The sequence below is a fragment of the Bactrocera neohumeralis genome, chromosome 6, assembly GCF_024586455.1.
Source record: "Bactrocera neohumeralis isolate Rockhampton chromosome 6, APGP_CSIRO_Bneo_wtdbg2-racon-allhic-juicebox.fasta_v2, whole genome shotgun sequence".
Lineage (NCBI taxonomy): Eukaryota > Metazoa > Arthropoda > Insecta > Diptera > Tephritidae > Bactrocera > Bactrocera neohumeralis.
Genome location: NC_065923.1, coordinates 32063944 through 32090147, shown reverse-complemented (window position 1 = coordinate 32090147; position 26204 = coordinate 32063944). Strand labels below are relative to the sequence as shown.

The window sequence follows — 26204 nt, the reverse complement described above, 5'->3', positions numbered from 1 at the left end:
ATCACTGGTAACAGCAGTCCTTGTGGTGACCGCCAAAAAGCACTTTAAGCAATATACAAAATGGAGACGTGTGTGTCCTTTCGACTTTATGCGAGTAATGAGTAACACTCAATGACACTTGCAACGAAATTTCGCCTTCTGCAGTAATATATCGCATATGTACCTATGTATATACCATATATCGTTTTGCAACAGCAAAAATCACGTTTTTATAGTAACTGTACAGCGGCATGAAGTGTGTGCGTGCAAGCGACAAGTGCAATTGTCCAGTTCGCTTAGTGTAAGTGCACTAGTGTGCGCCTGCCAGCAAGTGTCTGCGCAAGGATGTGTCACTGGCAAGGATGTGCCAATTATGGTGAATTTTTTGTGTTCAAAATTAAAATATATGGTTTTGAGGCATTTGGTAGACCGTTCGGAAATAGCAGGTGACCTTAACACATGTGTACCTTGAAGGAAGCTGGAATTTTTAAAACCATTCCAACAAATGTTTGTTTTGTTTAAATTATTGGATAAGAAATTGAAATTAAAATTATAATTTAAAAAATAAATTGGTCGCAAAATAGTTAAAATTAAAATAAAACATTAAGAGGTACTATTTTTTTTAATTGTTGTAATTTGAATTCTAATTATACTATTATTTACATAATTTTCAGATTTTAATATCAAAATTAATTTAATTTTATAATTTAATTACTAAAATAATTTGATTTAATTTTGCTTAATTTAATAAAATTTAAATTATTTTAATATTTTTTCAAATTTAAATTTAAAATTTTAATATTAGTTTGAATTTCAATTTTATAATTTAATTATTAAAATGATTTAATTTAATTTCGCTTAAATTAATAAAATTTAAGTTATTTTAATTTTTATTTTTATTTTTCAAACTTCAATTAAATTCTTAATTAATTGGAGTTCAATTTTATAATTTAATTTTGAATTAATTTTTTTTAATTCCATTAAAGTTTATTAATTTTAATTATTAAAATTATTTTCATTTTTAATTCATTTTATTTTTCAAATTTAAATTTAAAATTTTATTATTATTTTGAATTTCAATTTTATAATTTGGAGATTAAATTAAATTAATCCTGACACAATTAATTAATTTCGATAATTTTAACTTAACTTTAAATATTTTCACTTCATTTTATTTTGTACACAAATCTTAAAATTTGATATTAGTTTTATAATATAAATGTAAATTAAGTTTTAATTTTCAATTAATTAAGTTAATTTTAATTAGTTTGTTTTATTTTATTTCATTAAACATTTGTCATTTTATTTTAATTAATATTAGCAAAAATTTTATTTTCATAATTTAAAAAATTAAAAAAATTAATTTAATTTATTCTAATTGAAATTTATTAATTTTCAATAATATTTAATTTAACTTGCATTATTTATTTTCCTTTTATTATATCGATTAATTTTAGATTTTTATATTAGATTTATAATAAAAATTAATTTAATTTAATCTGATTAAAGTAATAAATATTCGGAAATTTTAACTTAACTTTAAACATTTTCACTTCATTTTATTTTGCACATAAATTTCAAAATTTATTATGAATTTTATAATATATCAATTAAATGTTAATTTTCAGTTAATTAGGGAAAGTTTAATTAATAATTTGTTTTATTTTTTTTCATTTTACATCATTTGATTATATTTTAATAAGTATTAATTTAAATTTCAATTTCTTAATATAAATTTAAAATTATTTTAATTTGATATAATTCAAATTTAACTAATTTTCAATAATACTTAATTTAACTTTCATTAGTTTCTATTCATTTCATTTTATTTTATACATATAGATTTTTAGACTAGTTCTATAATTTTTATTTTATAAATTAAAATTTAATTTGCAATTAATTTAAAGTAAATTTTAACTAATTTAATTTTTTTAAACTTGGATTTAATTAAAAAATTAAAAAAGATAATTTAATTTACCTTAAATTTAATTTTTATTTAACCAAAAAAAATAACAATTTTTTTAATTAAATTATTTTTAAGTTCTAATTCTTATATTAATTTTAATATTTATGATTTTTTTATTTAATTTCGACTCCAATTTTCACTTTAACTTGTGCTAATAAAATGCAAACAATTCTGAATTATTGTTGCCGAGGAACAATACCGTGAACGGACTGCCTGATAACAACTCTTTCGCATATGTGTGTATGGTGCAAAGTACATGAATACACATCTAGGTACAAATATTTATATATGTACATATGTACATGTGTAGATACACTGCACACCCTGCACCTATGTATGCCTTATGCCAGAATATCCTCCAAATAAGTTTAATATGCAAAATTGTAAAAGTTTGCCCTAACTCACACACACATACACAACAACATCACTTACTATATATACGTTTTGTAAAATAATACAAATTTACATACAAATCTGTTCCGATTTCAAATGGACTAAAAATAACTGTGCTACAATTAGGCACTGCGACGCCTTGCCGGATCCAAGCACTCCTAAATAAAGTTGCTGCTGCTCACCAGCACTCACGTGTGCAACATGCGAGTATGTGGCGTTGTGCATTGGCGCCTGCAGTTTTATAAATAAATTCAACTCATATGCAAATTAGACACGTTTGGCACTCAGTGGCCCATTATTTTTAGCAGGCAATCGCATTGCTTTCACTATTGGTTGCAGCTGACAGCTATTCGGCGTATTCGGAGCGCACCCAAGGCACATGACCTCTTTCCTTGCTAAAGGCTGCGCTAAGCACCGTTAGGCTCCTTTCACTTGCTGCAATGCAGAGCCACATCGATGAATCAGCAATATTTATTGACTGCCCGAAAATCGAAAAGGTAAGTACATACATAAGTGTTTAGTGGTAGTAAGTGCTAATGAAGTCACACAAATCACTGGAGGGAGGGATTAATTGTTGCTTCTGTCGGTTGAATTTAAAATTTATTATATACTATATATAGTATGTACATATAACGAAACCATATACAATACTATATATATAGAACTCATGGCTTTGTAATCCAATTGATCTTATTGGTGGAGTAGAACAAGTCAACAGTGTTTATACATACTTGCATTATATATATAAACACATTTTTGATTTTATTGTTAACAACAAAAGTATATGAAAGTAAGCAGAAGATTAAATAATAAGAAGTTTTCGTAGTAGAAAAGTGAAAGGTGTAATTTTATTAAAAGGTCAACACTATAATTTTTTATTTTTCCCTAATTCCTTCATTAGCATATGGAATTCAACTCCGTCACACCTATACATAGATTGGATACCTATAAGTAAGTGAGATTATTTGTATTTTTTATTGTGCTAATTTACGGTCTGGAAAATATGTTTCTAATCAAATGCTTCGAAGGAAAATTCACTTGAGGCTTATACTTAATATTGCATAATTTTAGGCGTGTTGTTTTTAAGCTTGGATTGTCATATTCAACAAGAGAACCATTGTTCGCTTTCTTCTATACGGTCTCATGGTACTTTTAATCAATAATATTTAATGAAAGAAAATTTTGAAGATTAACCAATTGAAACCTTCTAAAATGTCTTGCGTATTTACGCAAAAGCGGTAAGGTACGCAAATTACTTAAGAGAGTATTCTACTATATGTAGTAGCATGATTTTTACTATCCGTATTTTTTACTAGTTATTTATTAATTTTAAAAATTCTAAACATTAGCAGCTGATGAAGGGGGGCTCAATTATTGAATTCAACCATCTTAGGAATTTGAAAACAAAAAAAATTACGGAAAAATTAAAAAAAAAAAATTTCAACAAATAATGGCTGTCCAAAAACACAATTTTTGTACCGTTTTATTTATTGTTCGAATTTCCCACGTGATTTTAGCGGCACTCCTTCGAGTAGATGGACCCTTATGAGATTGGTTAACATGTTTTTCAATCTATTCCTGGACCAAATAATACGAGCTGCATGGTCAAACAGAGACGGTGATAATCAAAATCCAAGCACTTCCGAATCAAAATCTACAAGTCCCTCATTATTCCCGTCCTGCTATATGGGTCATGGACAATAACATCATCTGATGAGTCGGATTTATGGTCCTTTGCGTAAAGGTGAGTAGCGCAGTCGAAAGAATGATGCGCTGTACGAGATATACGGCGATATTGACATAGTTCAGCGAAACAAGAGGTTTCGAAACAAGAGGTTTATACCCTCCACTTAACTTATGACCTGAAAAAAAAAAATAAAAAAGCTATATCATGAAAATTAGGGCTAATAGAGACAAACTGATTACAGATTTGAATTCAGCGCACCCAAATTAACTAGAATCAGTTGATAAATTCAAAGAAGCAAATTGAATGTTGGCCTGTGTAATTATTACAGATTTCTGTCTTTCAATAAAGTACTAATTTAAAACTTCATGGCTATTGTTTTGAGAATACTCATGTTGATTTTAGAAAACAAAAAAAATATTTACTTATAAATATTTGTTTGTTGTACTGGATATAAAGTGACGGCTCACTTAATCTGTGCCTCAAATTAATTAAAAGTATTCGCTTAAAGTAGCCAGGAAAATTTAAGATATAATATTAATATTGAAATTTTTTCTTAACCAACTTGAAATTTTTAATATTTTTTTGCATTTACAATAATTTATGTTTATGAGCCAGCCGTGAAAAAATGCTGATAGCAAGTCGATATTGCCTTACCTGTCACTTTGTCACAATAATTGAATTAAGATTAGCTTGTGTTTATTGTTAAAAATCCTCTATTGTCCTTAGGAGTAGTTATTATCTTGTTTAAAAAAAAATTAAAATATATTGGAAAGAGGGATTCAATGGTGTACTTACATGTTCTTGATATTATTTTGATCTATTTAAGTAAAATAAAAATATTTCTAAGCAGCTTTCGGTAGTTACTCTACCGATCATAATAAGACGGTGTTACAAATATCGCTTCGCTGGTAAATCCACCCAAGTATAAATACACCAAGAAATGTCTACACAACAGAAAATAGTCATTAGAAAGCACTTGACCCTTGTTTCGTTTAGGGCCAATTGAATTTCCTATTTATTTTTGCTTCCTTCTGGGATGATACAATTTTCTGTTTGTCAAAGCAGCACCACTTTCCGACATTTTTGGCAGAAGAATAATTATGTGAAAATGATTTTTAATAGGAAAACATAAAAATAAATAGAATTCAGTTGTTTTATGTGACAGCATAATGGTGCCTCTATTATTCAAAACTACACGCACGATATATAGCTGTAGAGGTTCGAGTGGCATGATGTGAAAAATGTGAAAAACGACAGCAATAAATACTGCAAAAACACACAGGAAAAGGCGAATAGTTCGGCAGACATAAATTGCCGTGAACGTAAAACACAAAGAATAGGCGGGCAAACTAATAAAAAAATCTTAAATATGTATACACATATGTACATTAGGGTGCTTTTTTGAACTATTAATTTTTTTCAATCCCGTCACGAATTTTCCTTGGAAATACCCTAAAAAAAATTCCCTGAAAATTTTAGCCCTTAATATTAACATTAAGAACTGGATCAAGGCATGTAAACATTTTCCATAGAAAATTTTCATATTTTCATATCTTTTTTATTACATACCATCTATGAAAATTCTATAAAGCCTTGCTTAAAAAGCCGAATATCTCGAGAAGTATTAATGATAGCGATTTTGACCTCGGACCTTTTTTGTAGCAAATAAAATTTCCTACATTTTTCCTATAGCTCTTGTCATTTACGAGATAAATACAAGAAAATGCGAATTTCATGGAAAAATCAAGTTTAGAGCCCCGTACTATCTCGCAGGTGTGAGTTACGACTTTGTTGAACTGAGCACTTTTGTAGAGTGAACAATTCTGAGTTCTTAATGTTAATATTAAGGGCTAAAATTTTCAGGGAATTGTTTTTAGGGTATTTCCAAGGAAATTTCGTGACGGGATTGAAAAAAATTAAAAGTTAAAAAAACACCCTAATGTACATATACATATACAATATATAGAAAATTCACCACAAGGTGTCAATAACTTATTACCCGCCACAAATCTGTACTCATATAAACGACTACGTCAACAACTACAACAAATAAAATATACATATCGTCACCCAAAATACAAAATAACATAACATCACTTTTCATAAGTTTATAGGCGAAGGAAAACCGTTATAATAAAACCATTCATATTGAAACAAATGTTGAGTTTTGGTTATAAAATGGTTATATATTGGTTATCATACACTCATATTGAATTTATGTTTTGGTTATAAAATGGTTATATATTGGTTATTATATCTGACAACGATTTTCGAGTTTTATTGATGATACGTTGTTTTTTCACGACATATTCTATACATATATGTATGTATGTATGTATGTATGTACTATATCTACATATGAATGTATATCGTTTTATAGCTTTCATTTCTGCGAATTCTGCCTGTGCCATAATGTTTAGATGGCTCTACTTAAAAGTACGCAGCATATTTCCATTTTATTTTATACAAGCATTTTTTTTTTTGTTTTCAATTTTCTTTGGTGGCCAATTTTTGAATGCCGTGACATCCCACCTTCCGTTTTATTAGCTGCCACTTTGGCAGGCTGCCCAGAGCAGCAGTCGCTCGCAATCATTCAGCTAGTCAGCGAGACAATCGTTCTAGTCGCTTGAATATGGATGTATGTATGTATGTATTTATATGCAAATGCGTGTATGTGTGTGTGCTTGTTTGCCAGCGATATGACTAATTTGCGGCGGTGACAGCGCAGGGGCAGTAACAAATAAAAGCGATCTGTTACAATTTAAATGGCACAAACATCACGTCAGCAAAGCACGTTGGCTCCAAAACATATACGAACTACAACAACAAAAACAACACCAATATGCTTGCAACAATTGGAGCAATGCAGAGCAACGCTAAGGAATTTGACATGCAAAGGAACAGGCAATAAACAAAAGTTGTATGTGTTACATTTGAGGCGCTTGTGGTGAGTAATCGTTGTCTAAATTTGTTGCTTCGTTTAAGGTGTCGTTGTATGCGGTTTAATTGCTGTTGTCGATATTTCTTAAATACGTTACAACCGGGCAATTTGTTGTACAAATCTTTAGAGAGTTGTGCTGCAATATTGAATTCATATTGAAGAGGCAGACAGCTGACTACTTGACGAAACCAAATCTTTTGTACGGCTCTTTGTCGAACCAAACCAACAAATTTGTTAAAAAAGTTCTAGTTGTTGTTGTTGCGACCAAAGTTATACTTCAAATAATTTTGGCATTTCTTGGAGGGTTGTAACTATTTAAATACAAATCCATTCGGCTATGTGGAAATGACAGTTTAGGTAACGTTTTTTAGAAAGTAAAAGCTCTTTTCTTAGACATACATATAGTTTTTAAGCAGAAATTACGCGCATATAACTTAATATTATGGCGAAGAGTTTAGCTTTATTACAAAGGCAACTGACCTAACTGGCTTGAATAAATTATAACCGTGAACCCAAATTTCGACCACTTTATGCAGCAACTATGTTTGTCACACAATAACAATCTTCCAAATCGTCAATCGTCTCGGGCCTAACTGTATATGAAAACGACTTCACATAAATCACCAAAAAAATAGTTCAGCGGAGTTAAATAGCACGATCTGGGAGGCCACGCACAAGTCAATAATTGTGGCTCTATACCGTTACCCATTACAACACTATGGTCGGCTTCATTTATGATGAAATATGGATCAATGACTCTATCAGTCGTCTTAATCAAGTATTTTTGAGTATTATCACACCAAATGCGATAATTTTGTTTCTAAATGTATCCAATCAATCAAAGGTGAGATTATCCGCTGAACAAGAGTTTCCTCTGACCGAAAGTTCGTCACGCGAACCAAACTATTATTTGGGTAATAAATGTGCACGATTTGCTGCCGTTATTCCGGAGTAAGTCCATTCATTATGAAATGACAACCTAAATGATTATAAATCAAGTAACAGGTTTAAAAAAGATCAACTCCAAATAAAGACTTGCCTCATTAAAAACACACGTCTAAAAGACATACTTTAAGTTCAGAGCAAGTGGAAGCACTTGACCACAATTATAACAAATAGCCATTGGCAAAAAATAGTAAGACTTTTTAATTTCAATTTCGCGCTAGTTAATTTATTTACTCGTTAGGAATAAAATAAATATATAATTTTAAGTCAGCCAATGAGATTGGTTCTGAATGATCCCTTATTTTTATAATATTTTACCGTATACACATGAACTTCAATATTGAATATATTACACTTAAACTATACAAGTGGTAACTTGTTACTCGGCAGTCGATAATGATAAAGTGACCTCGAGGCTTTCTAGCAACGGTATAGAGCGCGAGGCAAAAAATGCTTTTGCCTTCTTGGAAACGTGGCATTGTCCTGCTGAAAGGTAAACGCAATTTCGACGTTATCCTCCAAATACTCAATGAGCACATCATCCAACAGCTCAATATATTTTTCCGAATCCATTTTCGTCGTAATAAAACATAATTTGAGCTTTCCATGGTAGGAAAACCTTCCCCATACCATCATAGATCCACCCCCGAAATTACGGCTCATTCTGGGAGGATTATTTTCGCGCAGATCATGCCAATAATAACTGAACCCATCAGGTCCGTCTAAGTTAAACTTTTTTTCATCAGAAAAAACAACATCGTGCCAGCAATCAGTCCAACTCATATGCTTCTTCGCAAATTTAAGTCTGGCTACTTTATGGACATGCGTAAGTTGTAAGGCCATTTTGCTTCAAAATTTGAATTTGGCCCTTTTCCACATCATTTAAAAACTTTTGTTTAGCCATTTCAATCACACTGTTGACAACTGAATATAATCAAATAAAATAAGTGTAAATGTTACCAAAATTCCCAAAGAAATATTAAAAACACAGAGAACTTACCGCAAAAACGATAAAAATAAGACTGCGGCTAACCAAAGTTCACAATATTCACAATTTGCTATTTTAGTACCGTTATGCTCTTGTTTTTGTATGCATGCTAACTTTCTATGTATATTACCTAGCAACTATCCTTTACAAAAACAAAAATATCAAAACTGATGCATGTACAGTTATTTTTTTATAATTTAAGAGTGCGGCTAACCAAAATTCGCGCACCGCATAGGCTATGCTTATCGCTGCTCATACTATTGAGATGCTGGTTGTTTACTAATAAATAACTATTTGGATTGTTATTGTTTGTTGTACTAATAGTGCGCTTCTATTGTTCTAAGATAAAGTTGTTTTGGTGATTTTTCTTTAATGTTTACTGAATCATAAGGTTGGGGTTAAAGGTTAAAATATTAACTCGCTCATTCGTCAAAATATGATTTTTCCTAGATTCGTATGACATCTGTGCCAAATGTCACATCAAAATAATATAATTACCAGTGCTTAGTACACGTACCATAAGTGAAATTACTCAACAAAAAAGTTCGATTAAATTTTGTGAGCGGACTCAAAATTTCTGGAAAAGGTCTGCGGGGTTAATTGTTTGTCGCGAGCAAGTGTTTTTGGTTGGTACAAATTATTCAGAGTCGGCGAGAATGCATTGACGACGACTAACGTCCTGGGCGGCCAACAACATCAACTAATGATCAACACGTCAATAAAATAAAGGAGTTTGTGCTTGAGGATCGCCGTTTAATAGTAAGAGATCTTGCTGGCATCGTTGTAGTATGGGAAGCATCAGTGCAAACCATTTTAAAAGATCATTTGGGCCTAAGAAAAGTAAAAGCCCGAATGCTTCCAAAATCACTACATTTTTTTCGAAAAACATCGACGTTTTAACGTCTGTGAAACAATGCTTTTCGATTGCCAAGATATCATGAATCGTATTATTACTGGAGATGAGTCTTGGGTCTTTGCTTACAAGTCGGAGGGCAAAGGTGAGCCGAAGCAGAAAAAACCACGTCAAAGCGCGTCAAAAATCACATTTTGAATATTTTCCAAGATTTCGTTGTGAAAGTTTCAATGGAAACCATTACACAGTTCTACGGGGGGTTTTTTGCCCTTGTTATAAGATCGATTTGGGATATATGTATGCGTGCTTCCGCTTCATGACGCGATCACTGATTTTTATAGTTTTGTTCTCGTTTATTATTAAATCTTAATTTTCATTTTACATTACAAAAATCAGAAAACTTGACACGAAATAACAGCTATATATATTCTGTGTTTATTTTGAAATAATAACTATAAAGTTAAGTGAACACAGAGAAAAAATATCTAAAACATGTCTTATACTTCAATAAAAAGTCTTTTATGAACTTTTCTTTTATAACTTATCAGGTGGAAATAATCTTGATACCATTTTTTTTCACTTTTAGATTCCGGTTGAACCATTCCTTCTGTTCCTCACTATAATTTCCAAAATTATTCGAAAATTTATGCAGATGATTTGCGGAGATAGTCTAATTTGATACTAAAATTTGTTCCACTACTCTAATAATTTGCCAACATGTGGGAATGAAACGATATAGCAGCACGAAAGAGGCAGAAGGAGAAGAAGAAAAGTATCTGCAAGACGAGTAAAAAGTGTACGACGTGCGACAAGATAGAGCTGAATTAATTTTAATATAAATTGTTTTTCCTTTGTATTCTTGAAATTAGTAGTTTTGTTTAATAAACCACATTATTAATATGTTAAATATAATTGATCTTTGCAACAAACATATTTTTTAAAATTTCTTCATAATTTGGTACATAATGCTTACCTAAGACATCTTTGACCATAAACACAAAACTTTACCTCAATTCATGTATCGAATATTCCTCCTTTCAGCTTTCAAATACTAAGTTCGAAAGTTTTCTACAAATGCCACCAAAACAATAATTTTCCACACTTTGAGATATTGGTTTACCAATTTTAAGTTAGTAACATGTTAAATATGTAACTGAATTTGTTTAGAGAAAATACCTTTGATCGCATCCATTGTTACATTATACCGATATCTGGGTATTTGGCGACATTATTGCTTCTGAGTAGTCCATGCGAATTACCTTTGAAACGACAGCAAAATTTTCATTGAATAGAACAGGACATTCACATTTAATTGTTAGTAAATCCTTTAAACTTCAAATTATAATTTTATATTTGTAATTTGTTGCATATTTTCGTTAATGAACCTGACAATGGAGATCATATGATTTTTGAATGCGCGAAAAAGATGTACAGAACCCAGAATCATGACTGGAAAACTAAATTCTTAAGAAGCCGATATCAAAATATTACATTGGTATTATCATAAATACAAGAGCACATTCAAAATTTTCATAAATAAATTTTTCTGGACACTTGAGAGAATCAAACTTTGCCAAGATATCCAGGGTAACAAAAACAAAATTGTTGTTGTTGAGCTATGTTAACAGTTTACGTGTATCGAAAATATCACATAGTGCAGTATATTGTGCAGTATGGGATCATTGTCCGACAATATATATATTTAGTGCAGATATTCGATTTATGTGTGGAGAATTTTTCTTGCTTCCACTTAATGAAAGGAAACTCCACTTGTTGCCTCTTTGAGTTATTATACTTGTAGTAAACATCTGCAAAGGGAGTGGCAAAGTTAATAAATGTCTATGTCTCTCGATAGTTTCATCATTTTCTTGTCTTGTGACAGTAGTATGTACCTATGCAAGAAAAGATAAGAAGATTACTTATCTTTACTCTTCGTGGGATGTAAAAAAACTAACTGATTGTTTTGTTTGTCAAAGTGGAAATAAAGGAGAGGCCAGTTCTGTTCGTAATCCATCGTAGCAGCTCTGGTTATAGCTGTCACGTCGATTTGCACGTGTTTTAAATAATTTATAAATAGTTTTCTATACAAGTATTGAAAAAACAATCCCAATTCACAATTTTATTCCCATAAATCTGCTATATCACTCTAAATTACTTACATAATTCGTTTTGTTGGTTGATGACAACAACTAGCCTGAAAAAAGCCAATCAAAATCTTATCTTTATCTTTCAAATGGATCTTTGTTAGCTTTGTGATCTTGTAATTTTTGTGTGTGGGCTAAGTATCAGTTTGAACAAATCTGTAAAAAAAATCGTTTCTTTGAAGACGTATGTATATGCGTCGTTTAAAATACCTACATTGATTGTTGGCAGAGAAAACCAAAAAAGTAATTGATTAATTCTTTATTGGAATAATCTAGGAGCGGCTGATCTGTTCTCATCATTCAACTTGATGCGAATCCTAAGACGAACGACTGATATATCATTGTTATCATCAATCAGCTCCAAATAACATACAGTGTTGGACAAAACTAAAGTACGAAATTTACCATATTAAAATTTAGCTGCAAATAATTTATATACATTATATATACTATATATCTAAAGTACAATCTTTTTGCCTTAAAGTTCATTAGTTTACTGTCATTTTGCGAGTGAGATGATATAGACTGTTTCTTGCTGATTATGGGTTGATAAAACCGAAAATAATAGTAAAACTTCCGAACACTTAGAATTTTTTGTGTTTTAGTCAAGGGGTGTAGGGGTCAAAACATTGCTACTTACTAAAGTGACAAAAATAGCTGTACGTGATGGAACATTTTTGAACTCAACTTCGTAATAAGGACTCTTCAAATACCCGCACAGATCTCTTGGCACATCAGTCGCAAATTTTTTCCTCGGATTTGTTGAGTAGTGTTATCTTTGAATATCCAAATTTTTAAAATTATAATGTTTTGGAGTTTGTGAACCGCGAAACTATTATTCCGGCATTGAAGAGACCATATCACCGTATAAAGACACTTAGTAATAATAATCATATAGAGTAAAGTCAGTCGGATGCTCACAAAGGCCAAGTTTTCTAACCAGAACTAATTGTACGAGCTATAGTAAACATAATACTTTCTGCTGTTATTCAAATCCAATTCAACTTTTGTGAATATAATATATAAAATAAAAATAATAAAATTTTCACCAGCATTCCATTGACATTGGCTCTTGTTCGTTTGGCGCGTGCTGTTGCCACACGGTGTGGTTGGGCGTTGTTTTGCAATTTATAATTAACTGTGGGTGTTGTTTTTGTTGCCGCAAAGGAATTTTCATTGAGCATTTGAATATGAATTAGTTAATAGTAGATTCTACATTTGCATATGAACATATATATGTACATATATATAACTCATAGATAAATAGTTATACACGTGTACATGCAATTTCTTTTACCATTTTTGGACTCTTCATATTTGAGTTTATTTGAAATGCGCTGCAGGAAAATAATCACGTATATATATATGTATATACATATTTAATTGTAATGCATATATATAAAATTGTTCTCCATTAAATAGTAAATTCAGGTCTTTCGGGAGTAGATTGCAATCGTTAAAGCAAGCGGCAGCTGCTTTCACTTAACTTGAATATATTATAATAATGGATAATTTCCCGAAGGACCACTTGTGGGCTATAAACTCAAGTATTGTCAATATAAGTGAATGACATTCAAAGCTCTTTATAGCTGATAATTGGTTGCGATACTTCATTTAAAGCAAAATGTTTAAGTAAATAAAGCTGAAAAAAAATATTATAAATACAACAAAAGTGCTTCCTTATGTCTACGACAAAAAATATTTCATTGGATATCTGAAAGTATAAACTTCGAAGCAGTGATGTCACAAACGGGAGAAATCACTAATGGTTGACTTTTCACCTCGTCTTCTTCCATACAGCTTCTGCAGCTGGCGTCGGGTAAGCTTCTCAACTTTAAAATATGTCTCAGAAAGTACAATGACCTATTAGAAATGCCACAACTTAGGAGGGTGTAGCTTTAGCTAGTAGTACGGAAAAAGCTCTCCGGATCTCATGCCATCATCCTTGGGTCAAAAAGATCTTGCGACGGCGCATGAATCGGTGTTAGCACACTGCTGGCCAAGTTTCTGCGAAGCCCGCTATTAGTATACTCAAGGGGAGGGGAGCATCAAAATGTATCTATAATACTGATAGTGGTTCTATGGAAGGCATCCTTAACTATCACTGAACAGCACGGTTAATGAGAAAAACACTGCAATAGCAAGTCAGAGAGTATTTGGCAATGTACCACTATACCAACCTTCCCACAAGCTATAAGCTATCCGTAAAAGAGCACATTGCTATATCCTTCAACGGCTTCTACGTATTACAACTCCCTTACAGACATGATGGCAGAGAAAAAGTCCTCAGAGTTTGCTTTGGCGACCTCATGATCCAACATAACTTTTATAAAGTCAAAGCGTGTAAGGATTTCCGAAGGTTTAAACATGTGTTTATTTAAAAATCTAGAATTTTTAATTTGATTGGAACTTTCGCAACCATATATCAAGCGATGTCTACCATATGGGCACTAGATGCAAAATTCGCATTAATGGCACACATGCTGATAAGCGCCGCTCATTGAACGCTTTCACGCTTCGTTGCAAGTCTTTTTTAGGGCCCTTCATCACACAAAGACCCTATTATGGACTGGACCAGAGTATTGTAGAGCAAAAGCAATACTTTCGGTGAGAGACCCCACCTTTCGCCAATGGCACCTCTGCAGTAGTATAAAGTCAATGTTTTGTTTGTTCTCTCTTCGATATTAGGCTTTCATGGAACCTTTCTACATGTATCTAGGACGAACCCTAAATACTTCCATGCATCCGTAGATTGCAGCCAATTATCAGCGTGGCAATGGATCCTCCGGGATCTTATATATGTATTCTAGTAAATAAAACTATCTCTATTTTATTTCGACCATTTCCGTTTTTTACGAGCTTGATAAACCCTTGTGTCAGCTCATACAGGGTATTCAAGAACTTTCCTTTGACTAAGAGTGCTACATTGTCTCTCGGCAGCCACGATCCTAAAGTTTTTGCAGCAGGTACAGCCGAAGTTAACGTTTTTTCTTTCGTTTCTTAATTTCAATTGTGTTCGAGGTTCGGTCTCGAGGAATATAATACACTAATATTATTATATAATGCATATATTAAAAAAATATATATATAAAACAGATATTGTTAATAATTACTTATATTACATGCGTCTTACGTATCTCCAAGCGAATTTGAAATATTTCAAGGCAGATGTAATTTCAAGCTATAAAATTTCTAAGCGATTAAAGCGCAATATCGCAGGTAATTACAATAAAGAAATATTTAATCAGCGCAACTTATACGGCAGTGCCAACCCTAATATGCCGAGCGGGGCAACAACACACAATCGACAAGTGTGTCGTCACAACTCTGTCGTGGGCGGGTCACAACCATAAATGTGCTGCTGCCATGAATGGCCATTGACAAACGCTACCGATCGCTTGGCGAAATGAGAATGTAAATTAGAATTTAACAATAAATAAATATAAACAAGTCCGGTAATAGAAATCACAATAAACCACTTACAAGTATTCAATCTCACTGCCGCTCTATATGCATATTAAATAAATTCGCTTGGAAATTGAGCAGTAGGTTTGTTTTGAAATTTATTTGCGCATGTGCGAATGTATGTTTGCTTTTAGGAAAATGTTTACAAGCGCTGTCTATATTTGTAACACGAGCAAATTGCTTATAAATCTGGTCGTGAGAGCTTTTATGACACTCGTGTGTATAGCCACAGCTACATATGAATTCTGGTTTCTTTTCTGGTTCGTTTTACATTTTGCTTTCGAAAATGGCAATGGCTACATAAAGTTACCCTTTTGGTATTGTCTTTTAATTTGCCTAAAATTCGTGTTTCCGCTCGGCTTCATAACAAACAGTAACGTTTTGTTTTTGTTAAATATACGATTTTGGGTTTTATGATGCCTAATTCGCACTAAACATGTTGTTTTCTGTAGTTTTATGCTATGTCTTTTAAGACGAAGATGGATACAATTTTTATCAGAAGATAATATATTTATCATGGCTTGAGATTACTACAGACCATCAGACTCAACCGTGGTAACGTTTTGAGAAAATAGCTTCAGGAAAACGTAAGATATTTAATATAGATCTCGACCTTCTAATAGTTCTATAGACTATAATCACGTAAGCGTTGTCAATGCCAGTGAAGAAGAATAATAATAGTTCTATAGGTAGGAGCATTGAGTATTCCAAAAAACAAAAATCCTTATTTGGGTGCCATTTCCCAGCGAACCACAATTTTGATTCTGGAAATAGATGAAATAATCTCTCGCAAATGTGGTTAATAATTCCTTAAATTACCTGTACATATCACAAGCCGAAGCCGAGCGTTGTCTTGGTGAAAGAGTAATTATTTACTTACTAAACGAGAGCGTTTGGATTTGATCTCGACTTTCAACGTTCGGAAAAATTTTGGGCAACTTTTTCGAGCATTTCGGCCGGAATAGCCCGAATTTCTTCGGAAATGTTGTCTTCCAAAGCTGGAATAGTTGCTGGCTTATTTCTGTAGACTTTAGACTTGACGTAGCCCCACAAAAAATAGTCTAAAGGCGTTAAATCTTGAAAAAGTTTTCCCTCCGCCAACGTTCGGCAACTGCTGTGTGTTTTCGTGTGTTTTGGATGACTTTTCCTGGGAACAACCATTTAGGGAAATGGAAGTGTAGGGAGATTGGACTCCCATACTATTATCAGAAATTTATACAGAAATTTGATCTTATTGTTCAAAAAACATGACACGCCTCACGCACGAATTTTTTATTTGTAGGGATTTGGGATTAATACGTCTTACGTCTTAGTCACCAAAACAAATTCCAGAAGTATCCCGATGGTTTTTGGCGTTACTGCCTGTTGAGATCTTCCAAAATGGCGTGCATTATTTGAGCTGCTACAGTGACGACGAAATTCAGGAAAACGATGTGCTCTTAAACTGACCCTGAACTTGTCTGGGTGCCCGGCCACAGCAGAATTGTCGGAAACTGCAAAACCGATGAGCTTTCAAGAAATGGCTTTCCCATCTAAATCCTATCAGGATGGAAACGAGCAGTTGGCACCCTATCTTCGTGTACTCGGGCGCTGATTTATGTGCTTGGCCAAGCTCAATAAACATTGGTCAACAACCAATATTTGTCGATTCGCGAAAGCCTTTGGGGTCAGAATGAAATGCAAAAAGTCCATGAAACTACGAGCAAGGTCCTAACTGAACACTGTCCCTTTGGCACTCACGTAGTGAGACTAAAAAGGAAGAAAAGGAGGAAGATGAGGTTCACACATTTCACTGTCTAACTTTTGGCAGACTAAGTATGAAGCATCTTGGTTGCCATATATTCTACGTACGTGGCGAATTGGCTTGAGTCGACTTTAGTCATCTCAATAGACTTGTGGCTATGCGCTTTATAACGGGTGATCCAAATAGAGCTACTTTTTTCAATAGTCTGTTTTTAGCAGCACGAGGTGAGTCGTGTCAAGTTGTCATGTTATTTTTGTTGTCTGAGGCCCATTTCTGGGTCAGTGGATATAATATATAAACAGCAAGATTCCCGCTCTTAGGACGAAGAGCGACCTGTAGAGATTCAAGAGCTGCCATTTCATCCAAAAAAAAACAACGGTTAGGTGTGGGGTGTAAGCCGATGGAATCATCGATTCATATTCTTTCAAAAAAAAAAAATGCCGTTGAGAACGTATCGTCATTGGCGACCGTTATCGCGCCATGACAACCGACTTTTTGATACCTGGTTTCCACTATACGACCGTACTTCCCACACTTGGCATCAATCAAAGGGTTTATTTAAAGAACACTTCGGTAAGCAGCTAATTTCACGTTTTGGGCCGGTCGATTGGCCACCAAAATCTTTCGAAATCACACTGTTAGACGTCTTCTTGTGAGAATATGTGGAGCCTAAAGTCTATGCGCTTCGATTCAGGCCTTGGAGCAAAACATCACGCATGTCATTCGTCAGTTAGCAGTCGAAATGCTTGAACGATTCATCGAAAATTGGATTCAACGGTTGGATCATCTGTGTCGTAGTCGCGGCCAACATTTGCAAGAGATAACCTTCAAAAAAGAAATGCCAAAGAATGTTCTTTTGAATGATAATATTCCCCACTAAATTTGAAATCTCTGTGTTTTTTTCTTTAAAAAGTAGGGAACCTCGAAATGGATCACCCTTTAAATTGAAGTTGTTTTTCAAATCCGTTTCCAGAAGGAAATGTCGGAGACCCAATACAAAATATAAATAAATTATCAGCATAACGAGTCGTTTTAACCATGTTCGTTTTTCTGTTCGTCTGTCTGTATATAAGCGAATAAGTTTTTAGTTTTGAAGATATTAATCTGAAATTTGGCACATGTCGTTCTCTTCTGAAGAAATTGCTCATTTGTCAGAACTGCCGACACCGGACTGCCATTAAATTTATTTAATGCATTTAATTGAATATACTCCTAATTACAAAATTGACGATCGGATTAGAGTGTTTGTATGGGAAACTCTTACATTTGGCGAGATATATTCAAGAAATTCGGCCTGCATTCTCGTTTGGTAACAGTGGTGTAATCTCCGAAGAAATTGTTCAGATCGGATCACTACAGTGTATAGCTGCGATACAAACTGACCGATCAAAATCTAGTTCTTATAAGGTAGCTTTAGTATTTGTGTAGTGTATTATGGATATACTCAATTTCTGTTCTTGGAAACTTGGGAAACCCTTGTGTAAGAATCGGTAGCCAACCCGTGTAGAGCTTGGGCTAAAGGACATATTTGAGTTAAGGGCGTCAGCCTTGAAACAAGCGGCTCGCTAAATAAATGCTTATAATCATAATTCAATAATACAAATAAAATTAAATCTTTTTCTAACATTATTGTTAATTTTATAATAAGCATGACAACCATCTCTGGCTGTACGAAATGCGACGACTCGAACGAAAGTAACAAAAATTGTATAAAAATATATTGTTTTAAAATAGCCATAGCAAAGGCAGAGCAACTTAATTTACGCGCATTTAATTGGCATTGAAATAAAAAGCGAACACCAGTTATACACTACACACACATACACACATGTTGAGAGCTTTACAAACAGCGAAGACCGCACAGCTTCAGCTATTACAGAGATAATTGCACGGTGATATGTCTATAAAAGCTTGCGCCCAACCTAAGCTGAGTTTATTTGCACAGCGCGGAAATCGTGTTCGGACGTAGTCAGCCGTATCCCCGGGAGCCGGAGTGAGCAAACGCCATCGAGCGTGAAATTATCGACAGTGAAAAGTGTGGAATTTATTTCAATTAACAATCAAAAGAAAAACTCAAAGCAAGAAGCACAGTTTAAAAAGAACATTCAGAGCAACAAGTAGACAAGTAATAGTGCAAAAGATTTATTCCAAGTCAAAGGAAGGACATATAAAAAATACAGTTATCCTTTACACACATCCTTGTGCTGCGTTCAGTGCGAAATAAAAGGAAAAGAGTTTGCTGCTTCATCTGCCTAAGCTATGGCCGTTGTACCGTCGTCTACAAATCTCAACGATTGGGATTATTGGGATTATCGGCGACGCCTTTGGCGTGATTTGGATCTCGTCGACTGGGACTTGCCGTACTGGAAGCGTTTGGCACGCTTCAACTCCTCACCCGATCTGAGTCGTGTGATTGTGGGCAAGGATGGCTTTGAGGCGAATGTCGATGTGCATCCTTTCAAGCCTTACGAAGTTCAGGTGAAGACTGTGGGCGACACCGTTGTGGTGGAGGCGAAACACGACAAGCGGCGAGACGGTGACAACTATGTGGGACGACATATAGTGAAACGTTTCGTCCTGCCACGTGGCTTCTATCCGAACGATGTGCGTTCGGAACTATCCTCTGATGGCATTTTGACCATTAAATGCCCACCACCAGCGCAAGTCGAACGCAGCGTCTACGTGCGACAGGTGGGCCTGCCATACCTGAGCATTAAGAACTGATGTGCAGCTAAGTGAAGACGAAAGGATGTTTCTGTAACTCGCAGTTGTTGTAATTAACACTAGCAAACGAAAATTCGCTCTTTTTTCTTGCAATTTTTGTGGTTGTGTTCATGGAAATTGCGAAGAAAAGCCGTTGAAAGCAAGAGCTGTTGTTAATCTTTCTTATTGTATGTGCATATATTCATATATATACATAAGTATGTAAAAGTAATCGTATGTGTGTATGTGTTATAAGCTGGCGCACTACTAAATTGCGAAGAGTTCTTTGTTGACTTTTACTTTTTTATTTTCTTGCGATTAAAAATCACTTTTATTACTTTAAGTATTTGTTGTAATACAACAACACGAAAGCACTCGATTTATTTGCCATTTCTCAACATTTTTGTAATTAACAAATGCAAAATAATAATGAATGTAATTGTAGTTAAATAAAATTAATGTTTCTGAAACACCCAAAGGCACTATTATTCAAGAAGGTTCTTTAAGAGGTAATAACACTTTAATAATAAAAGAACGCATATTTATTATCGTAAAATATAATATTGTAACTCGAGCTTCATTAATTCTTTTATTAAGGACTTTTCATATTTGTTCCAGCAAGCGATATTCTCAGCGTCAGTTGTTAATTTATCTGTGTGGAGCACAGTGACATTCCTAAGGAGTGTGAAACTTAAAAGCGAAGATTTTAGTGGTTAAATAAAATACTATATCCATATTTTCGAATAAAATTTCAGATAGTTAAACGCGATCTCCGACACTGCTAAAAGAGGTCTCCACTGTTTTAATGTTTCTGACTATTTTCGTGAAGGAAATCAAAAAAAAAAAGAACTGTGTTTGATTGTTCAGTTCGTATGGGAGCTTTATGCTATAGTCACTTGATCTGAACAACTTTCTCAGAAATTGCATCATTGCCTCGAGCAATAACCCAACCCGAATTTCAAAAGATCTCCCGTCAAATCAAAACGCATTCCATACAATAACTTGATTCCAATCGTTCAGTTTGTTTGGGTTGGTGGTGGTCCGATATAGACGGTTTCTACACAAGAGCAATTTCTTGAAGAGAAAAGAATGTAAGCAAAATTTCAAAACGATAACTTAAAAGCTGAGGGTCTAGTATAGGTATATACAGACAGACGGATGAACGGACACCAGCAAAAGTTTGAATTTTGATCAGCTCAAGAAATCGGTAATTCATTGTATGGAGAACTATATATAGAATATCAGAACAAATTTGTGCAATTACTCAAAGAAAATTTGAAAAATGTAGTTCCGAGAAAAACGCATTTAAAGATAAAGGATTGAGTTAAGAAGTAATATTTTAGAAGCTTAAACTGAAAAACTATTGGAAACATTCTTTTAAAATTTTTATATGTTATTTTTAAAGGTAAAATACAAAGGTGTTTTTGTTATTCACGCTAGGCGTGCCTCTTTTAAAATTTTAATATGAAAGATACCAAACCAGAGATTTTAATCTGCCTTTTCTATATATGGTCAACATGGTGCGGCGTATAAAAATTCAGCGCTTTGGCCATGTTGCGAGAATGGAAGAAGACTCCAGCTCGTAAAATACACAACTCGATACGACCCTGATCTGATAAAAAGGACGATCCAAACTCAGATGGAAAGAGCAAGTGCATGCAGATCTAGTGAAACTTGAAATCTTTAACTAATGCCGTTGTCTGCAAAGAAATTGATTTGTTGTTCTGCCGCATTTGTCGCAATCTGGATTTATTACCGTTGATCTAGAATTACATTCTCTTGCTTCAAATTAAGCGGACAGTAATGAAGAAAACGTACTTTCTCGTCAGACGAAATTAAGAATTTATGCGTGTCCAACAAAACAAGTTCAAGTGAATACTGTGGGCAGAAAATAGTAAGACTTTTTAATTTAAATTTAAATTTGTATGCGGAATGAAATTTTTGGTGTCGAAAATTAAGAATGTTGGAAAAGGTCTTCGGTGAGAATTGTTTATCCAAGACAGCCATCAACATCAAGTGCTTATCAAAAAGTCAATGAAATAAAGGAATTGGTGCTTGATAATCGATGATTAATAGTCAGAGATCTTCGTTGGAATATTGAAAAGATTAGTGAAAACCAGTTTTAAAGAGCGTTATGTACAAAGTCTTACTCTTTTTTGTGCAGAGTTGCATGCCATTTAACCAATGAATAGAATCTGACATTAACCTTACCGGCGATCCTAAGAGGACTAAAATCCAGACTTTGTAATGACAAACACATACATAGCCACTATGACTGGTAGATAACCTATAACTATCCAAACAGAGGAACAGTAGGCCAACCACAGAGCAAAATTCAGAAGATGAAAGAGTACAGTTGTGGTGATAAACAAACTTTTGCATAGATGAATGGGTGTGGCTATCATTTTTCCAGCTAAATCGGCTAAAGTTTATGTATCAAAGGTATGAATATTAGAGACAGACTTTCTTTACTTGCAGCTATTCAAAAATGGACTTATGGCGCATATTAAGAGCAGGAAGCAATTAAGATTTTATTTTTTCCTAGTAAGACAAAAAGAAATCGTGTGACTATAAGCTACTTTTCTTAAAAAGGTAACATATCAGATAGCGTAAATACAAAAAAGTGTGAAAATGCGAAATTGAAATAAAAGCAAGCCTTGAAAATCCATTTTACCTCTGAACGCACACCAACAAATATTCCGGTAGAAAATGTTTAGATAATAGCGCCTACTAAGTTAAATAGTTTCATTCAAACGAACGCGATCGAGAGTGTTTTCATTCATGTCGTAAATTTCGCAAATTGCGCTTTCAACTTGAATGGTTCTAAATTGAGTCGCGTATACGCGTAGGTGGGCGCGCCAGCAGCGCAATAAGTGCATATTTGGCACGAAACGCGCGCAACAACAAACCCACGCACACATATACACGCAGCAATATGTTGCTAACAATAACAAAATAAATAAAATTGTATTAGAAATTAAATTAAACAATAACAACAACAATATACTCGTAAGAATTATGTTTACCAAGCAAAGTGATTGGAAACGCTGGCGATTATGTTGAACTTAGGTGTTGTAACAAAAACAAAAGGCGTAAAAAATACAACTTACACACTATTTATTTGTGGCACTTAACGCTTGAATGAGAAATAATTTGCGCCGCTTAAGGTCGAGCTTTCACGATTGATTGTTTTCGCAGATGAGACCTGGTGGAATCGGCTGCTCTTTGTTAGTAAACAAAGTGTTCTTAATAAGGTCGTACAACAGTTAGTACAAGGAAAATTATATAAATTTTATATTATAAAATAATTTGCTCTCACTTAGTTTGTTTTTGGTTGCAAATTGAACTACTTTTTAAGTAAATCTGAGGTCTTGCTTGAACCATTGTAGGAAGTTGGCAATGCAAATATTTATGTTGCTTTAGAGTCTAGTGAGATACAGGGTGGGTTAAGAGTTTGGTTCGATTTGGAATGGACCTTCAACCACTTTTCGCCACTGAATGTTTTTAGTTTAAAATAAAAGCTATGTAGGCCTCAGGAACAGTCCATGCCAAATATCTATATTAGGGTGCTTAAACAAAAATTTTTTGATTTTTTTTCAACTCTTACCTTATTATTATTTTCAGAAAAGTTTTTCATTTTTATTGTAAAAATTCTAAATTTCAAATCGCTGTATTTAATCGTTTATTTGAGATAATCAAACTTTGTCGCGGAAATTTTTAAAGTTTGAAAAGTCAACTTTGTGAATATGTGATGGTTATTTTTGAGACACGAAAATTAATTGGTGAAATTTTAGTTTGTACGGAAAAACTAAAATTCCTATATTAAATGTATAGAAAACTAAAATGAAAAAAGCGACCCCATAGAGTTAAGCTATAGCGCCTGGCTTGAGGGAGAATTTTTTTGTCAATCACTAACTTTTGAGGGAGTAAGAGTTGAAAAAAAAAAAATTTGAAGCACCCTAATCTATATACATATAGTACATATAAGATATCTCGATAAATGAAAAAGTTTCCACACAAGCACTTGATTTCCATCGTTCAGTTTTCTATATCAGTCATATGTTATAGTGGTCCGATATCGGCGGATGACAAATGAGCAGAAAATTCTTTCAAAGTAATAGGATGTGTGGAAATTTTTTAGATCGATATCTGAGAAACTGAAGGACTGGTTGGCATATATACTGACAGACGGACAGACGGACAGACCGACCAAAAAGATGGGTGTTACAAACATTGTGGCAATATTAGTATTCTAGGTATGAAAGTAAATAAATAAAATGAATGAAACATAAATTTATGGATTTGATAAAGTTATCGGGACTCCATGTCAGCCGAAGCAAGCTTTCGAAAGTGATTTTCAAAATTAATCCCAAAATACCGGAAATAACGAAGCAAGTTGGCGTCCGTAAGAGGTTGTTACAAATAAAAGTATAAAACATCTAAAAAAAATATTTTGGATGAAGAATGAATTAACATCATCGAAAATGCTTCCATTTTAAAAATATAGAAAAGAATGTGTTGCACCGATCATTTTCAACATTTAGGTATGTCAAAAGATCATGTAAAGTGGGTGTCGTGTATGATTCAAAACGATTCCGAATTTGTATAAAAAAATGAGCAATAATGAATGAAGAAATCGTACTGCAAAAATGATGTAAAAAAGTGAAAGATCACCCCGACGGCGACTACATATATTGAATAATAAATCAAAGTTTACCAAAAATAAGCATTTCTCTAAAGTTAGACTAATTTTATTGATGATCTATACATTTTTATAAAATCTCTGTCAGTTAAATTTTTAATAATTAATCATATATATATATAATATGACAAGGTTTTCAAGTTTCTCTATCATCATTTCAAGAATAAAAAGACCCTGTAGATTACATTTTTTGAGCGTGGGAAAAATAAACGTGTTTCTAGCGTATCACTGGAGTGGTGCTGGGTATAAAAGGTAATAAGTACGACCAAGGTAGGTTTACGACTTTACAGCTGCTTGATTATGCTTATATCAATAACTAAGTAGCAGTGCACGTAATATAAATGTACTTTAATTTCTTTAGTTTTTTAGCGTGATGTTTTGCTCCAAAGCCTGGATCGAAGCGGATCGACCAGATAGACTTTAGACTTTACAAATTCTATCGGTGTGATATTACACGAACTTGGTGGCCAATCGCCATTATGTGCTCACCGAAGTGTTCTCTCAATAAATTGAAACCAAAGATTACGAGCTTCTACATCAAACCTCAAAAAGTCGGTTATCATGGCGCGATAACGACGATTCCACTGGCTCAGAAACCACACCAAACCGTTGTTTTTTCTAAATGAAATGACAGCTCTTGAATCTCTTCAGGTTGCTCTCCGTCCCAAAATCGGCAATTCTAATATGCAATGCTAACATACCCATTGAGGCAGAAATGGGCATCATCGCTGAACAAAGTCAAAAGTCGAAAAAGTTGGATCTTTTAAAACTTTTCAAGTGCCCATAGCGCGAAGCGATGTCGCTTGAGAAGGTCGAACGGCTTCAGTTCTTCTACAAACTGGGTTTTGTACGCTTTCAATTTAAGACTTCGACGTAAAATGCACCAAGTCGCTCCATACGCCAGTCCGAGTTGCTGCGAACGATGCCGAATCAACTTCCACGGTCTTCGTGTACACTCTCAGCTACGTCTACTATATTTTCTTCACTGCGTGCTGGACGTTTTTATCCAATAATGAAAGTTCGGTCTCAAGGTAGGTGATGGTGTTGGGAATAGTACGCTCAGTAGGCCGATTATGTTGAACATAAGTTGAGCGAAGCGCGCAAAACACATTCTTTACGGAAATAGAATTTTTGGAATAAAGTTGAACGGTTTGTAAAGGTTGTTTATTAGTAAGTCTTTCTATTATGAAATACGAGCCGAACGGAATAAAAACAATAGCTTGACACAACTGACGCGTGATTAGTCAAAAAAGGCCATGGAAAAATGTATCTCTTCTTGGATCACCCGTTAGTGACTCAATCTGAACAATATCTTCGGTGATAATTGGCTTGGACGATAATTCATCCCAAACTATACCAAAATATTTCGTAAAATTGAAAAGCTTTCATACAAGCACTCGATTCCAATGGTTCAGTTTGTATGACAGCTATATGGTATAATGATCCGATCTGAAAAATTACCTCGGAGATTGCGCCTTTGCATTAAGCAATAATCCGTGCCAAATTTTTGAATTGATCTGGCATCCGCCACTCCAACAAATGAACAACTTCTTGGCACGCTCGGATATATACAGACTGATGGAGAGAGAGACGGTATTGGCTTAATCGACTCAATTAGTCACTTTATGAAGTCTCGAGGATGGCAACTCCAAATAATAATTTTAAAGTCTTCGGTTGACGATAAAAAAAAATTT

General features: G+C 33.7%; 2 protein-coding genes across 2 annotated transcripts in view; one reads left to right on the top strand and one right to left on the bottom strand.

Annotated features, from left to right (window-relative positions):
• LOC126761350 (transcription initiation factor TFIID subunit 4) overlaps positions 1-26204 on the bottom strand; it is a 239487-nt gene that overhangs the window by 120583 nt on the left and 92700 nt on the right. The gene's annotated exons all lie outside the window — the stretch shown is intronic.
• Positions 19031-20280, top strand: LOC126761361 (heat shock protein 27). Its single transcript, XM_050477459.1, has one exon. It carries the CDS (start codon positions 19365-19367, stop codon positions 19827-19829), a length of 465 nt encoding a protein of 154 aa, XP_050333416.1. The 5' UTR covers positions 19031-19364; the 3' UTR covers positions 19830-20280.

Excerpts from the sequence above, each read along its gene's own strand:
- LOC126761361 (XM_050477459.1), top strand. The coding sequence starts at position 19,365 with ATGGCCGTTGTACCGTCGTCTACAAATCTCAACGATTGGGATTATTGG.